Source organism: Podarcis muralis, chromosome 3 (genome assembly GCF_964188315.1).
Source record: "Podarcis muralis chromosome 3, rPodMur119.hap1.1, whole genome shotgun sequence".
Lineage (NCBI taxonomy): Eukaryota > Metazoa > Chordata > Lepidosauria > Squamata > Lacertidae > Podarcis > Podarcis muralis.
This window is the reverse complement of record NC_135657.1, coordinates 119,296,164-119,313,996: the sequence shown is the minus strand read 5'-3', so window position 1 is coordinate 119,313,996 and position 17,833 is coordinate 119,296,164. Positions and strand designations below refer to the sequence as shown.

At 39.2% G+C, this 17,833-nt stretch overlaps 1 protein-coding gene across 9 annotated transcripts in view; it reads right to left on the bottom strand.

The window, feature by feature from the left end:
- Positions 1-17,833, bottom strand: part of EHBP1 (EH domain binding protein 1) — a 277,994-nt gene that overhangs the window by 93,546 nt on the left and 166,615 nt on the right. For all 9 annotated transcript variants that reach the window (XM_028721911.2, XM_077926576.1, XM_077926573.1 and 6 more), the window contains 2 exons: positions 13,621-14,520; positions 8,447-8,590 (listed from right to left, as the gene is read on the bottom strand). In XM_028721911.2, the coding sequence (XP_028577744.2) occupies positions 8,447-8,590; positions 13,621-14,520 (1,044 nt within the window). The remainder of the gene's footprint in view (positions 1-8,446; positions 8,591-13,620; positions 14,521-17,833) is intronic.

Genomic DNA, 17,833 nt, shown 5'->3' with positions numbered 1-17,833 from the left:
GTTCAAGTCAATTCATGAACATCAACTGACAAGACTGCATGAAACACCCCAATGGTTAGGTCCAAATTTATAGTGAACTATTCAGTTTCATTAAGGCTTCCAGAAGGAGTGACTAGTGACACTCCTTTAATTTTGAAGCCAGCAGGCAAGTGACTATTTTAACTTTAGTGTGCACAATATGCTGCTGAAGACAACTACACCTTTAGTTGGTCAGTGAAGTATGAACACCTTTTACCTATTACTTTATAACATGCGAGACCACTCTGTGTGCAGCTGCAGGGTAAGAGTACATTTGCAGAGGCAAATACGCATCCATCCCTGATATTCTTCACACTAGGTGTTATGATTTTTACACTGGAATGCTTTTATTTATTTTACACACACACACACAAAAATAATCTCTCTTTGTGCCTAGTCCATTCCCTCAAAGTAAAAATAGAAAAGAAAAAGAAGCATTAAAAACTAGATAAAGCCAACGTTATATTATGAAAGTTATAACTGTGTGAAGAAGAATGTAGTATATTTTCTAAAAAGGGAGTTGTTCAAAGCCACTGTTTTATCAGAAGATATTTGAGACAGTTTGTGGGAGCTATGTAGGAAGCAACATTAACACCTCCCCCTAAACACACATTTCTTTATCCAGGAAAAATAGTGGCAAAAGTATATTACATAACATTTAGGACTAAAAATTATGACTTGAACAATATGATACACAAAGTACCCTTCTTTCTAAATGCTATGATTTGATTTTCTAGACAATGCAGTATTGAAAGGCAACACCCACGAAAAACACAAAAATAAGAGTTCTAGCAGAAGCACTTTCTGAGTGATTGCCCCATTTAACTATTTACACTAATGTTTCGCTGTCTTTCTGCCCCTCACCCATTTTTAAAAAGTTGCTGTTTTGAAGAGTCCTACTTCAAAGGGTTCATTTTTGCCCTGGTTCCTGTCAGAAACCCTAAAGTGGAAAGTCACTGCACTGCCTTGGCACAAAGAATCCCTGCGGCTAAAATCAAACAAAGCCCAATTAAACTAATCATAACGACCCAGTGAACACAAGGAAGCTCACCTGGTATTTCTGGACTTCTTGTGTGAAATTCCCAACTCTACTAAGTACTTGGTACTATAATTACCCTGACCAAAATACTGTGAAATTACTGCTCTGATCTACTAATGGCTGCAAAAATCAAGCCGTTGTGGTTTGATGCCAAGGGGCTGTAGCAAGGTGGCACAATGCTTTCTGACAGAGACGACAACTTCTAAAAAATTCGGGGTTGAGGGGGGGAGAGGGGAAAATTAACGGTATGTGGTTTACATTGCCAAAGACTGTTCATTAATTACCAATTTAATCTCCGCTGGAGGCATGACATTACAAAAATCTGGCTGAAAGTTCTAATAGATTATGAAGACCACCTAAGTAGAGTGACCAAGAAATGTACAAAACAATTAATACTGTTTCACTGCTATCAAAGAAGCTCAGATTATTTTACATCAAGTGAAGCAAAAGAATTAGTAGCTTCACAGTGCCACCACTAGGAACTGTAAATACAATGGCACACAATTAGTAATGCACATGTGACTTTTCGTTCAAGGCATATATCCTTGGGAAAGCCAGAAACATGATAAGGAGAACAAAAGAAACATTTTAAAATGAAATGAATAAAGATTTTAACTCTACCCTCGTGCATGCTGAGAAATAACAGAATAGGCAATGAAACATACGGCTCTAAGTAATGTTGATATCATCCTGGGATGAATTGAAAACAGCCACACAAAAACATTTATGGTCATTAGCAGCTGCATAAAAAGAGCATCCCTGGTGCTAAGAAAAAGTATTGGCTTTGTACAGAAATGATCTCTCTGAAATAGAGATCACTTCACTGCTGGTCTTTATGGGCAAACAAGAAAATATTTGGGTTCTTGAAAAAGGCCAGTGCTTCTTCACATGGCCTAGAAACATGTTGCTAAATTTTGACAGGGCATTTTCAGTACTGTTTGATAGTGAATGACACAGGTCAGACAACATGCAAGTTAAAAGTCCAAAAAAATTATGTCTGTTGCAACCTAAGTGATGCCCCCCAGGCCGCATCCTTCAGAAGTGTTAAAAATAACTTGTGGTGGAATTAGCCACTTTATTTAAACACAAAATCGATCTATTCTGCACCACAAATAATATTTACATCATTATGTAATAAATATTACATCAATATTATTTTTATTTGTTGCTTGTTATGAAAGCAAAAGAGTTCATTAAATATATCTGATTCTAAGTTCTAACAATATACAGCAAAAGGAATGTATTATTTATGCGTGTGGTGCATGCCAAATTTTGTGCTCTGAAGCAATGCATTTCTGCCTCTTTCTTCAATTACTACAAAAACATAGTAGGTATGCCATCAAAACATTTTAAACCTTAAAAGAAGATAAAGTTCCTCCATAAAAAATATAATATTAGTGTGAATTAAAACTGGATCAGACTACACAGATCGTCAGAAGATGAACAAGTTTGCTTTTTAAAAATGTTTTGTATTTTCTGTCAGTTAAGACAACATATGCAGTTTAAAATAGCTATAAAAAAATCATATTCATGATATTTAAATATTATTGTGAATACCCTTATCAGCTTACGCCACATTTGACAGCTTTTTAGAGGCATAGATGGAAGACAAATATGGCCAACAGTGAATAAGATACCAACACTCAGGGATTATCAAAATAATGTTCAATCTTTTTAACAATTAGATAGTAACTGTTTCTTTTGTAATCTAATGGCAATCTGATGATCATATCTAAATATGGTCACAATTATCAGCATGACAGATTAGCCTCCCCCCCAATCAATATTTTCCAATTATCATCAAAGGGCAAGGTTGCCTTCTATAAAGTCCCACCCTTCAATATATTTAAAAGGGGATCTGTTGTACGCTTAATTGATAGCAGCCAGCCTTATTCTCTTGGTTCTCTCAGTTCTCATAAGCAATTTACTGATAATGTAAATCCAAATAATTTAGAAACTTGGTAGTGCCTCTTTAGGCAGTTAGACAAAGGTGCCGTTACCTTCTGGATAGGGAGAGATAGCCTTTCTTTTGAGGAAAGCTGTAGCGAATTGAGGTGCAACAGTATGTTCTGACAATTTGCTTAAGTAAATAATAATAATAATAATAATAATAATAATAATAATAATAATAATAAGTAAACCTGTCCACAGTCTTGTGTAGAATCTACATCTTGCTTTCTATTGCACAAAATTTAGATACAATTTTACTTATAACAGCTTAAAATGAAGCTTAACAGCTCTCTGTCAAATGCAACTTTCAACTTGTTCATCCTACGACGTATTGCCTTTTGGTAATGTACCAGCAGCCCTCCAAATATCTGTATATTTTGTTTGTATCATAGTGATGGTGGTAGTGGGACTAATATTGGATGGGATCAATAACCAATAAAGGTAATATGTGACAATTTTTAATGGACACCGGAAAAGCTCTTTTGTAGTTTTAATTAATGCCAAAATTACATCTGGTTTTTTTCCTTCCAAAATCAGGTGAAGCATTCCCTTTCTAGGAAATTGCTTGTCTAATGATTTATTAAGATTGCCACAAATTATTTTTGCTTCATATGGGTCAGTTTGCATGTTAAAAAGTTTCCACTTCCCTATTAAAATATCTCCTATACATGAAAATGATATGTAATAGGCAAAACAGATTGATTCCTGGATACAAAGTACGTATTAAGTATGCATTAGATACAGCCAACACAAGTTGTTGGAGCAGGACACCAATATAAATAAATGTGTCTAACTGATATCTTTTAAGCATAAATCTTGCTCCAACTTATTGCATGCAGTATTTCCATGTCTATAAGTGGCTGTTCTTGGTGAAAAACTGTACCCTTTTTTGCTTACTGTATAGTACCAACATTTTAACACTTACCTTTTTTTTTTTACACACACAGAGAGGCTAGTAATATAAACATGTAAAATATCTCGTTTTAAATAATGAGCTGAAATTGAGGAAATGGGGATTAGGTTCAAATTTTAAAACTACTCTGTCCCTCTAATTCACAGGTTTCTAGATTGTGTTCCAGGAAGGCTTAAGATTTTGCAGAGACTCATTGGGATTCCACAATAAGAACACTACTAAAGGCAGCTGAGCTTCCCTGAAAGACAGTTTGCTCATCAGTATGGATCTTCCTCTCCAATATGTGGTTACACAGGGCTTTTAGGTATGTCCTAGGGTACACACTTTGTGTAGGGACAATGGCTAGGCCCAAGAGGTTCAGCCAAAATCCAATGCAAAATCCAATGCAATGGAGTGTGCACCATACAGAATGTGCCTATGCAGTGAGCAGGAATTCGCAGCAGATAGAAGGGCTTCCTCACAGGGTTTCCTGCAAGCAGTAAGGAAAGGGTTCCCTGAAGCTCATGGCTCTATTTTATTTTGATATTACTATACCCCACACATAGTTATGCTGCAGAACCACCAGACAGGTACCACTGGAAGTGGCTGCCTCCCATCCTTGCAACATGAACTGAGCAATATTTCCTCACCAAGTGTAGAGATCATAAGAAATACATGAGGAACATCATGTCCAGTGTGCTGGGTGAAGCAAGGCAAAGCAACATGCCACAGTTTAATTTGGTGACTCTCCAAACCTAACTGATAAGCTTTCTGAATGAAAGTAGCCAGCAGGTTTTCTTAAAAACTATAGAATATAATCCTGACATAAGAAAAAGCTGTGTCAAAAGCTTCTGTCACACACTTTGGAAAAAGCACAACGCACAAACGCTTTGTATACATATATAAAAGTGAATTCCTCAGTTCTGTTGTTTCACTGCATGCTGACCAAAAAATGAAGGTTTGGGTGAGGGCTAAAATTTTCAGTGGTTCTAAATACTGTAGGCTGAAATTGAAAGAAGAGTTTGGATTTGATATCCCGCCTTTCACTCCCTTTAAGGAGTCTCCAAGCGGCTCACATTCTCCTTTCCCTTCCTCCCCCACAACAAACACTCTGTGAGGTGAGTGGGGCTGAGAGACTTCAGAGAAGTGTGACTGGCCCAAGGTCACCCAGCAGCTGCAGGTGGAGGAGCAGAGACGCGAACCCGGTTCCCCAGATTAGGAGTCCACCGCTCTTAACCACCACACCACACTGGCTGGAGTTGGAATAGAAGCAAAATCTCTTCAGGAGTTACCAGGGACAAACCCCAGGTTTGTTCCAGTTCTTAACTTTATTTTTCTCATATAACTGACCGGCTGCCCTTCACTCCTATGGAAGGAGCCTCTTCTACATACCTGCCTCCCTAACTCACTCACAAGGACGGCTACTTCTCTAGTTTAGCTTTATCAGCAGAGGTAACATCAAGGGGCGGCAACTTTCCAAAAGAATAAAATTGGCCCTGGGAAGCACTGTTAGTTATGCTGGGATACATTTTCACTACAGGCATCAGCCAGTTTAATTCCCAGGGAATTCTAGGAACTGTAGTTTGATTATTTAATTTCTATACCGCTTAATACTCTACAAATATCTCTAAGTGGTGTACAATAAACTGAAGCAACAACAGACAACTTAAACAAAATATTACAAAAACCACAATTTCATATAAAAAATGTTATGTTAGTACAGTGGTACCTCGATTTAAGAACAGTCCGGTTTAAGAACAATTTGGTTTTCAAACTCCGCAAAACCGGAAATAGTGTCTTGGTTTGAGAACTTTACCTCGGTCTAAAAACAGAATCCAAACGGTGGAAGGGCACTGGCAGTGGGAGGCCTCATTAGGGGAAGCGTGCCTCGCTTTAAGAACGGTTTTGGTTTAATAACAGACTTCCAGAATGGATTGAGTCCATAAACCGAGGTACCATTGTACAAAGTTACTAATATATATAAATCGATATACAGTGGTACCTCTAGTTACGAACTTAATTTGTTCCGGAGGTCCGTTCTTAACCTGAAACTGTTCTTAACTAGAGGCGTGCTTTCGCTAATGGGGCCTCTTGTTGCCGTTGCACCGCAGGCACACAATTTCAGTTCTCATCCTTGGGCAAAGTTCTCAACTTGAGGTAACTCTTCCAGGTCAGCGGAGTTTGTAACCTGAAGTGTTTGTAACCTGAGGCATTTGTAACTCGAGGTACCACTGTAATTTCATTTTCCTTCCAAGACATCCTGCCTCACAGCCTCCCCTGGGGTCTCCCCAGGGTCCAAAGAAGGCAAGTAAGTAGCTCAAATATAATTTCCAGCAGCCTCATGAAACTACAGATTCAGGGTTATTTGGGGAAACATTGTTGTGAATAATTTCCAAATCCATTTTAAGTTTGTTGCATCTTCCTCCCACATCTCCCTTGATTCAATTATGTATTGCCTGACTTCTTACAGAGACATCTGAAAAAGCGTGTTCTCCTTCATGGTGGGGGCTGCCAGGACACTCCAAAGTTGGGGGCGGGCTAATTGATCGTTGGCCACTGATGCGATTGGGGCTTCCCTTGTTGTTGGGAAGAAGTTAATGTTGCCATTTGTTGATTGACAGCCAGAAATGCTAAAACTCCTTGAACGAGGCTAGGGCTTCCTCTTTTCGACGGTGCATCGGATTGCCCGTCACCCCCTCCCTAGAATTAGGGTTGTTCGCTTTGACCTTGCTATGCCTGTCATGGGGCCGTCTGCTCTTGGGGCAGGGGCCCGGTAGGAATTTTGTCCATCTGGCTGATTGGCTGGGGCCATTTGGTTGAGTGCCTGCCCTTGGTAGGTTGAGTGCCTGCCCCTCTAATGCTGCTGCTGCAAGGGATTCCGTTAAAGGAATTGGGGGCTAACTATTACTTGTCCACTCTGTCAAGGGGGCTCGGGCCATAGCAATGAGCTCCTGGTTGCATTTGGGGTGAGGGCAGGTTCCCTGCTCCGTCGCTACCCCCAAGTGTATTCCCCTATTCTGACTTTCACATTGTGCGGAATGTCAGTCTGTCCCCCATGGTGGGGGCAGATAGTCGCAACCAATGCCTAAGCAACTACTCACAAATTTGTATTTTAATAAAGTTGTGGCCAAAAAAGTCTACCACTCTTGATTTAACTTAGGCTATATAAATCATTCTTACCATGGTTTCCTCTGAAAAATAATAAACATTTTATATCAACAGGGATAAAAATTATAAAAATAAATGTGGTGTTTAGAGGCTTATTGCAAAGGTGGAGATGTTCAAAAATAAGCAAAACTACTTCTTTAATGATAAATCTGTGACTGGATAGTATCTGAGATGAGCAAAATGATTGTACAAGCCACCAGGAAGGTTAGTAACTAGGTATTACAAGGCCACAATTCTGCTATCAGTTGCAGAGTTGTGTGTAGTACTTAGCATATTGTAGCTAGGTACATTGTCCTATAATGTTAATGAAAAATGTAAGATTGATATGAGGAGTGCTTAGTTTTGCTCTTTAAAAATCATTCTATGCCATGAAGAATTCAAATTACAGTTAAATACAATTTCCTAAACTACAACAATAAAAAAAACAACTTGATGCCAATCTGAAATGTAAATACAACATTCAGTCAGGTCACCTTAATGGAATTCAAAGCTAGATGCATAGAGAAATCATTGACCAATTGCATTGATTTTTTTTCCTGTGGATAAAAGCTATTCACTACGAAGCAGGACAGGTTAGCATGTAAAACATTCCCAACAATTACACATGTGCAAATATGAGTAAAGTAAAAAGTAAAATCAGGTAAGATTGGGGCAAGGCAGTTTACACTTGCAAATACAAATCAAGGGTTTATTGAAAGGCTTGAAAGATTTTGGCCATACTGCAGTCATTAGCAAAATGAGCACTGCAGTGCTAGCACAGTTTCTCATGTGCAAATGGTTAGAATTGCAAAATTACAGCACATAATGTGACACAACAGGCAACCTCAGCTTTGGAAAGGATTGCATAAAAATTTAATTAGCTTTCATCTCCAGAGATTACAGTTCCCTCCAGGTCACCATTGAGGTTATTGGTGGAGCAATAGGCAACTGCAGCTGCCTCCCCATTGGACCCAGGTTTGCTTAGCTATGCTTTCCAATGCTATGAGAATAATTCATTCTGATGATAAAAGGAGGGTCACTGTGAGAAACAGTACTGGGTGAAACACTGTAACATGACAGATAACTTTGCCTTTCATCTGACTAATATCTTAAACCGGCTAGCACTCAAAGAGCACTGCTTTCAACGGACTTTCGATCTTTCATTGGCCTCAGTCAGTAGGAAAATAATCAGCTCTTGGTTGGAGGAGATGAACGCTCAGCACTTGTAGGATAGGCAAAATCACCCATAAATAATACCCTGCTGCCACTTCCACATATTACTATGCTTTAGTATTATGTCCAGTTACAGTTAATTTAGTTCACTAACCAAATAAAAAAAGACAGAAAAGGAAAACTATATATATAATCTGTTAACAGCCATGATGGCCAATATTCCTTACATCATTTGGTTGCTTAGAGCGGCCTGAGATTGTGGAACTGGAGAGCTGCCTATTTCCTGCCTTCAAAGCTGCATCTCTTCTTGCTTGTTCAAGCAGAACTCTTGCCCGTTCTTTTAATTCTTCTTGTCTTGATAACATTCGTTGCTTAAATATAAAATAAAAATGAATGAGAAATAAGTCTCCAGTTATCCTAGATGCACAATGCATTTGCATGTCACAGTAAACCAATTTGCATGTCACAGTAAACCATGGTAAATGTCTCCTGTTTCATTCTGCCCTTTGTATGAGCAGGAGCAGCAAATCACAATCCCTTCCTCAGCTTTACTATCTCAGTGGGGATCATGGTTTGTTTTACTCAGAGCAAAATGTGAAGCCAAAGTTCAGTCTTAGTAGTACCTTGGAGTGAAACAAAGCACAAAGTCCAGGTTTGAAAGTACTGCTAAATCAGCAAGCATTGTTTGTTGCTTCTGAGAGTCATCTCATTGTTCACAGCAAGCTATTTAATTGTGGTTTACCATAATGTGTGAATGGGGCCAAAGCAATGCTATACTGTGCTGCCAATGTCTACACAGGTATGGCCCTCAAGGGAAAATTGTATAGCAAGCATGCAACAGGATCACTTAAGACCACAGAAGGAAGTGAAGCAGAATCTTTTCAGTCAAAAGCATATGTTGAGCAGAGCACCAATGTGGATCCAGTCATTTAGAAATAAACTAACTCCTGATGTGACACACACCTTGTACTCCAAGTGCAATGCTAAGTGTAACCATACTATAGGGGAAGAAACGCATGTTCTTTTAGCCATGGCTTCTGAGGCAAGCAAACAACTAAAGCAGTATATTTCAGCTGGTGATACCTATACCATCTGACATACTGTGAAGTACCACTGGTTAAAGAACACTGTACCAATGGCAGGCTGAGCCATGGCCTAGAGAAGGAAGCACCTTTGGGCCAGCCTGTCGGTTCACCCCTGGTCTTCCCTTCTGATCATACTGGTGCTGTATGGCTCTCCTCCCTTTCATGCTCACCGTAACAATACCCCAACCCTGTCATTCAAAACTGTGCCCAGAAGAAAGTGCTCCTTTGCCCCAATCAAAATAGATTCTGGCCCAGCTGTGCCTGTCCCATTTTTTAATGGATGAGCACAGCAGTAAAACTGTCCAAATTTAGAATGTTCATATTTAAAAGTATTTTTAATGGGTGAGGCTGAGAGTCAAGGATAGATTGCAGGTCATTTGGAAGGAAATATGCCCCCTTTCCCCACTATTATTCATTTATTTTTTCAAGACACATATTAAAAGAGCAGGTCTCTAGCTACAAAGTACAGTGGAACAATGTCTGTCCTACAGACACAGAAACGAAACAACAAACAGCATGTACACACAATTGATGCTGCTAAATCCTGAGTTTACAATTAGTTCTCCCAGGCCAAAAAAGGAAGCTTTTATGTAGGGGTTTCTACTTATGCTTATCCACAGCAAGAAATGGGCAGGGATTTGCTGGCCTGGAACCCTTCTGAATCATTCTTTTAAAACATGGATTTATTTTTTTAAAAAATAATCATCATCATGCAAACATTACTGAAACAGTATTATTACTCATACTGAAGATTTGAGCAACTGCACAGTATCTCTCATCATTCCAGTAAATCCGATGGAAAAGTGGCTCCCAATGTGCATCTCCTGGTTGGATTATTGTAATATGTTATATGTGAGGTTGCCCTTGAAGATTACCAGGAAGTTTCAATTAGTGTGTAATTAGGCGGCCAGAATGTTAACTAGTTCAAAGCCAGGTGGGTTCACCTTACACCAGTTTGTAAGGTGGCTTATTTGCTTCCAGAACCCAATTCTAGCTGTTGGTTTAAAACCCTATGGTGGCCCTCTAACTATGGAACGCCCTCCTGAAGGAGGCATGACTGGTGCAGCCAATGCATTATTTTCTGCATCAAGTTAGGTATTTTATTTGCCCGGGCATTTTAAACTGTTATGCTGCTTTAGTCCTGCTCTGTAGATTTTTTATAGCTCTTGCCTCTCTGTTGTCTGTCAAGAAGGTCACTGATTTTATTGCACTTATCTCCCATATTAATTAATTCATTCGTGCTTATTAAGCACTACCTTGGAATACTTGAATGAAGGACAATTTAGGAATATTTTATTTTTAAATTTATATTTCTATCCTGCCTTTCCTGCAATTAGCTCAAGGTGGCACACATGATTTTCCTCTTCACAACAACCTTGGTAGGTTAGGCTGAGAGGGAGTAAGAGGCCCAAGGTCACCCAGTGAGCTGCATGGCTGAGTGTGGACTAGGACCCAGGTATCCCACGTCTTAGTCCCAACATCTAACAAATATAAAATACACTTTTGTGACACAGGGAATGGACAACCGTAGCAGTGGGAAAGAGCAGGCCAGATGAAATCCCGGCCCTTTAACAATAACTGATGACCTGTTCATATTTATTACCAGTACATGAGGAGGAAGTCCAAAGACTTTGCATCTTCAAACATGATTGTCTATGAACCAGAGACAACAAAGAAACTGATTCCTATGTGTCTTTCCACAAATGGCTGTGTGTGAGTTGCTGCCTGTGTACTGAGAGCAGCCTGGCAGGGCTGGACTGAGCTGAGTTTAACTTGGCTTGTTTGGGATTATACCATCCAACCTATGGGACTATGTATGGGATTCTTTGAGTAGAGAAAGCTGCTTCCTCATTTATGAGTGAGAGCAAGTGAATTTAAGAGCAGCCAGCTCAAAAGAGGAATTCAGTAGAACTTTTAGAATTAACAGATTTATTGTGACTGAAACTTCCAGGGACTAGAGACCACCAAACTTATACCTTAATGCTTGGACACGGATGATGGGAGATGAAGTCCAACAACATCTGAAGGGCCACGGGTGTTAACTTTGGAAGTCTTTAAAATGTAGAAACTCTTTTGTTAACATTCAAGGTAAGGCTGAAAACTCAAACACTCCCAGCTTTTCCCCACTTGTTTAATACAAAACTCAAGTTTGGGTGCTTTTTTCATTCCCAGGGAAATTGAGGATTTCCTTTTCTTGGGTCAAGAACATGTGTGATGTGGAAGTGAAGACTGGTGGAATGTGAGTGTCTTACAAAATGCTGAGGAAAAAGAAGATGCATAACTCAGTCATTCTGGGACTACCTGCTGAAGACAACATGTTTACTTAAGAGTTTACTCAGACTGGATCATCAGTGTTCTTTCTCTTTCTTATGAGTGCGTGGTTTGTCCTTTAGTGTTGCATAACTTCAGTTCAACCCCACAAAAGTAATGCCATGATTGCCAGTCAAGCTTTCAGTGGGAAAAACTGCATTTGGTGGTGATGCTAAGTTTCTATTTTATCCTCACTTGAGAACAGTATCAAGTTGACACAGATAGTTCATGGGGTAGTTTTCAACCCCAAGAAACTACCAGTGTCATATAAAACTGACATATCTGGGGTATTTTCCTACCCCAAGCCAAGTTCAAATGTGTCTTGAGGTGGTAAAAAGTCTCAGAATAAACCCATGTCATTGTTTGATTGGTTTGGTTTTTTGTGTGAAATTTTATTTGCTTCCTACATTTATTTTTTTCTTGAAAACCACAATACATTTGTTGTACCCCATAGGTTAGCAGTGACTGGGACACACCCACACGGCAAAAAATCAATAGAATGCATGGATATAATTTGGGGGGGGGGCGCTTTTTCATTTACAGAATGAAAACTATAAATGGTAACTGGCTGAAATTTTGGGAGATTGTTTACTGCTGTACAGCTGACAATCAGTTATGAGAACTACATGGTAGGTCTATTTCTGTGTAATTTCTGCATATGAACCCTGGGAAGGATTTCAACAAAACTGTGTTTACTCCCAAGCAAATCAGAACCCGAGAAACTAGCCCCATTTTATTCCTTTAGTCATGATGGTGCTATGATCAGTTAAGTTTAAGACATGAAAACTCTGCACATGCTCCAACTCCTTTTTTTGTTTGCTAGGGTTGCCACACTCTTAAAATGTCAGGAATAGAGGAGTTGTAAATATAGAATGGTGGTGGTGGGGAGAAATGCCTGTTATCTGAAGTAATCAACTTCAACATAAATGTCCACCAACCCAGGGCACTCCCCCCCCCAGCTGCTCCTGGTATGAAGGCTGTAGAGAAAACTCGTATGGTTTTTGCAAGTGGCTTGCACAACTTTTTCTAACTTGTATGCAGTAATTTGTATGCATCCCATATGCAGGAACTCTGAAGCAGCAAAACTTATTTTGTAATATTGGAAACTATGCCTAAACAAGACAGGATAAATCTTAATTAGATTCGCAAGTGTTTATAAAGTGCATAAACCTTTGAAGTGATTTTCTAGTTGTCATTAATTAGATTGTAACAACATCTGAAAGATATTTTAAGTGTAATCATTTTTTACTGGTACAAAAAAGTGACAACATGGCATCTGGACAGTGCTCTCATGAGAGCTGGAATTAGAAATCACCACTTTCTGATCCACAATCATATGATTCCATGTCTTGCTCAATATAATTTTCTAAAACATGCTTGCTATTTCTGCCTGAGTCAATCAATGGTCTCAGCAATTTTAACATTATGCTATTAGGAATGGTAAGTGATTTTATTCAAGTAATGTAGCATTATTTTATAGGGATTAAAGTGCTGGTATTGCATGCAGGTGAAAAGTATGGATGGCTGCAAAATGACATTTTAGTTCAGCCCATGCAAGCCACCGCCGTCCCAGCCTTAGCCACCCACCTGCTGGGTGATGGGGATGGGGAAAGGGGCTTGCCCTATGCACAGGTTACTACTGGAATGGCGTAGATTAAGAACTTCAATGAGTCATCATTCAGATGCTAAATATTATGTACATTAAATAACTCTGCATTCCATAAGAAAAACACATAAAACCCAGACTGTTTGAGTAAGCTTATTATACAAGAGGAGAAACAGGAGACAGACAGAACATTCAAACAGAAAGGATCAACAGCATGGAAAAAGGATGCTAGAAGTTCCTTCCAATGCAATGTGTTTTCAAAATTATCTACCTGTAGTTATATATTTGCTGAGCCATACAATAAAAAACAAGCTGTTAACATGATGAAACATAGCATTGCTTGTTCAACTTTTAGAGAAGTTACACTGCACTATTCCACAAACTTTTCCTGTTTCCTTACCTGTGCAGTTTTTGCAGTCAGATCTGTTGGAGTTATAGCTGTTTTGGTCTCAAATTCAGAGTCACTCTCCATTTGCCTCTGAGAGGCATTACATTTCTTATCAACATCTGCATCCCTACTGTAGGAATATCCAGGTTTATCTCCCAATTCTGGTTTTTCAACATGTAATTCAGAACCCAATTTCCTTCTTTCGCTGACATCTGGATGTTCATGTTTTTCTAGTTCTGAGAAATTAATGGTAATGTCAGAATTTTGATGTTCTTTTTTGTCAGTCTCATCACATAAAGTTTCTGGGAAAGCATCCCTTTTTGGATCGCTAACTTGTGCCAAATCACTCAGATCCAACGTGTCTGCTTTTAGTAGTTTTCTCCTTCCCAACAAGGGCTGTGCTTGTGCTGTGCTGCTTTTCACACTTTCCTCAAGTCCAGAAGTCCTTCCTAAGCTTTGTTGTTGTTTTTGTTGATCTGTGTCACTTTTAGTCCTGTGAGAGGAAGGGGAAGCCACATTTAGGCTTAGATGCTGGTCTGGTGTCTGACACTCACTTTCTGACTTGCCAGTTCCACTCTCATTTATAAATACAGAGTCACCCTGAAAAACAGTGTCAGCCAAACTCCCTTCAGGCTCCTGCAGTTCTGGCTCCCGTTTCAGGTCATTTAGTTCTGCATAAAACTTTTCCTGATCAACAGAACTGTTTGGGTCTGTTTCATAGTTGCCCACTTTGTATGTGCTTTTGCTACTGTTCTCTTCGATCTGAACCACATTTAGCTCTTGCCCACTGAAATGTGCCCGGATTTGATAAAGATAGGTCATAACAGTCAGTTTGTCAGGAATTGCTAACAAAACCATGTCAGAAGGTTCTAGCAGCCGGGATATTCCTAAACTGGCAAATCCATCATAGGCCTTAAAATAAACAGAAACAAAGTCAATGTTTTCATTGTACAAGACAAGTCAATGTTTTCAAGTCAATGTTTTCATTGTACAATCTTAAAAGGATTACAAACATTTAATATAAAATAAATAAATATTGGATGGCCATCTTTCATGGATGCTTTCCTGAGATTCCTGCATTGCAGGGGACTGAACTAGATTACCATTGGGGTTCCTTACAACTCTACAATTCTATGATTCTATGATAGAACACACTGAAAAGAAGCATACAATAGTGTTGGGAAACACTTATGATTCTGAATTGAGTTTCTTTTGAGATCACTTTCAGCACAATTGAAATCAACACTGAAATTTCACATTGGCTTCAAATAAGATATGGTCAGAGATCCATCTGCTGAAATTGAAAGAAGTGTGGTGCTGTTAATAAGTTATTATTACTATTGTTGTTGTTGTTTAGTCGTTTAGTCGTGTCCGACTCTTCGTGACCCCATGGACCAGAGCACGCCAGGCACCTCTGTCCTCCACTACCTCCCGCAGTTTGGTCAAACTCATGCTGGTAACCTCAAAAACGCTATCCAACCATCTCGTCCTCTGTCGCCCCCTTCTCCTTGTGCCCTATTATTACTATTATTACTTGTGCCCTATTATTACTATTATGTCGCCCCCTTCTCCTTGTGCCCTATTATTACTATTATATATTTATAATATAAAGTTATTTCCCGTACCGCTATTCTAAAATAGCAACAATGATAATAAGAAATAAGGGGGGGGGGACAGACATGACCGGGGGGGCGGGCGGTATGTCTTGATGACATTAACTGCTCTGTGTGCAGGGACAGTTCTGTATGAAGGTACATTCAATTATGTGTGCCTTCATCTGCAGTCTAAGTGCAGCTGTTTTTGTTTGTTTTTTAATGGTTAACCATCTCATTTGTTTGTGTGAACTGGGCCTAAGGATCCAGATGATCAGCCCATCTCACAAAACAAAGTTCTTTTCATTCAGCCTACACATTTTTAATCTTAACAATCTCTTTCTCTCTCCATATACATGCATTCACACGCCATACACTATCACACCCTGCAATATGTTCGGAATTTCCCAGACATATCTGGGATTTTGTGCGGGCTCAACAACTTTGCCACTCTTTGAAATATGGCAACCCTCCTCTAGTGCAACGAGGATGCAGAATATAGGATGGGGCTATGCAGATAAAGAAATACCGTAGATCTGTGCATATAAGAACAGGCTCCCTTCATAATGGCCAAGAGTCACAGGGACAGAGAGGAGGCTTAGCACACTCCACTTACTTTTTCCCAGATATGAGAAAAGATAAAAAGCTGCACTTTAGGGGATACTCTTGCAGTAAATACAAAGTAACTATATCGTTGTTGTTGTTGTTGTTGTTGTTGTTGTTGTTGTTGTTGTTGTTGTTGTTGTTGTTGTTATATACCTATCATTTTATAAGTGTTGTGTGAAGTTTAAAAACAAACGAACACAGTACCTGCTTGCAGGCTTTCACTTTAATAGAGACAGGAGAAAAGTGGCAGCTGTGTGTGTGGTGGGAATAGGAAAACAAGCAAATGTAGGCTCCAGTTGTTGATAATTACATAACTAGCTTTCTGCCCTTGACCCTGACTGGTTCATCCCTCACTGACGGAATCCTCCATGGTGGCACAATTTGTTTCTCTGTGCAGAGTCCACAGAGACACTCTTCCAAAGTATGCAAGCAATAGCTTCACATCCCTGCCACCCATCATAACAATAAGCATTTGGGTAGCAATAATAATAGAGGCAGAGTTCTACACAAAACAACTGCCCTTTAAATATTGCCTACAGTCTTGTTAAATGATTCTTGCTTATAGCAGGAAGAAACAAGTAATCTTTAAAAATGCTTTAAGCTGGAGCAAAGAAAAAAAGAGAGAGAGTGCAGATCACTTTTAAAGATAAGGAAGTAAAATAACAAAGAAAAATATGAAGGTATACTACACAAATCCATTTTGGTACATATTTATCATTGGTGATCATTTTTCTACCACCTATGAAAATCTGGATTGGTCTGAAAGTATAATCAGATAACAACAATCTGCCACTCTATGTTGTTTCACTCTATTTAATCTATCCATCGATTTATCAAAAATCTAACCAGTGTCTGACTTTGCAAGCAGTTACTCATCATTTAACTTCTAGCAAACTGCTAAGTAAAGCATGGGCGGCCACTTCTTCTACTAGCCTTTCAAAGAATGCACATGCATCAGGTTTTTCCAGTTTTGGAGAATCACAGCTGTTTCTCAATTTACAATTAATTATTACTATCCTACATAGGTCTTGAAGAAATAGTATTGTATTTCAAGGAAGGCTTTTTAAAAAGGCACTATGGACATTTCAATCTATAGGCACTTTTGAGAAAAACAAATAATTTCCACTCACTGATCTCACTTTTAATAGAAAAGATGAAACAATCATTTAGAGGGGTAAAATGCAAACTGTGTTAAATTGTTAAGATAACAAGTTAGAATCATAATCAAAAGTGGGAGAGAGAGAAAATTGTCTTTAATCTGAATTCCTTGAAAGCACTTTTGAAAACTCTGCTGTTGTTTGTACTCATTTCAGGAGGGGAAGAATGTATGAGTTGCAAGGACAATATCTGTTTGTGAAAATATTGTTATAAGTTACTGTCCAGAATGGTTCAGATTGTGTTGTTAAAATAGGTTATCCTCTTTTAGAAGGTGATTCTTTGGTTGGGATATTTAAATGTAATATGTGCATAATTATATACTATGAACATAGTCAAAGAACCACAACCCTGCACTCCCATCCTTAAAGTTCAGGTTCACAGCCTGCTTGGTGCTGCTTGGTTCAACTTTCCTGCTGGATCTGGCTGGATACCCAATTAACTTCAGTAGCCTGTGGTGCCTTTTATCAGCTTGGGCTGGTGCACCAATTGCATCCCTTCTTCTTTTATTATTATTTATACCCCGCCCATCTGGCTGGGTTTTCCCAGCCATTCTGGCAACATCTAAGCTTGATTTCTGTACCATTTTGGTCTTGAGGCTGCCCTTGAAGTTGGTTGTGGAAATTGCCGTTGCTTCAAAATGTGGCGGTCATGGTGTTGTCTGAAACTGGCTGCCAAAAATATTATAAGGACAGGACTGAAATAGTTTTATTGACTACCAGTTTGCTTCTGGGCTCAATTCAAGTTGCTAGTCTTGACCTTTAAAGCCCTAAATGCTGTGGGCCTGGCGTATCTGAAGGGCAGCCTCTTGCACGTGAATGGCTCACTTGTGAAGAACTTTACGGAAGGCCCTTCTCTAGTTGTCATCCCTT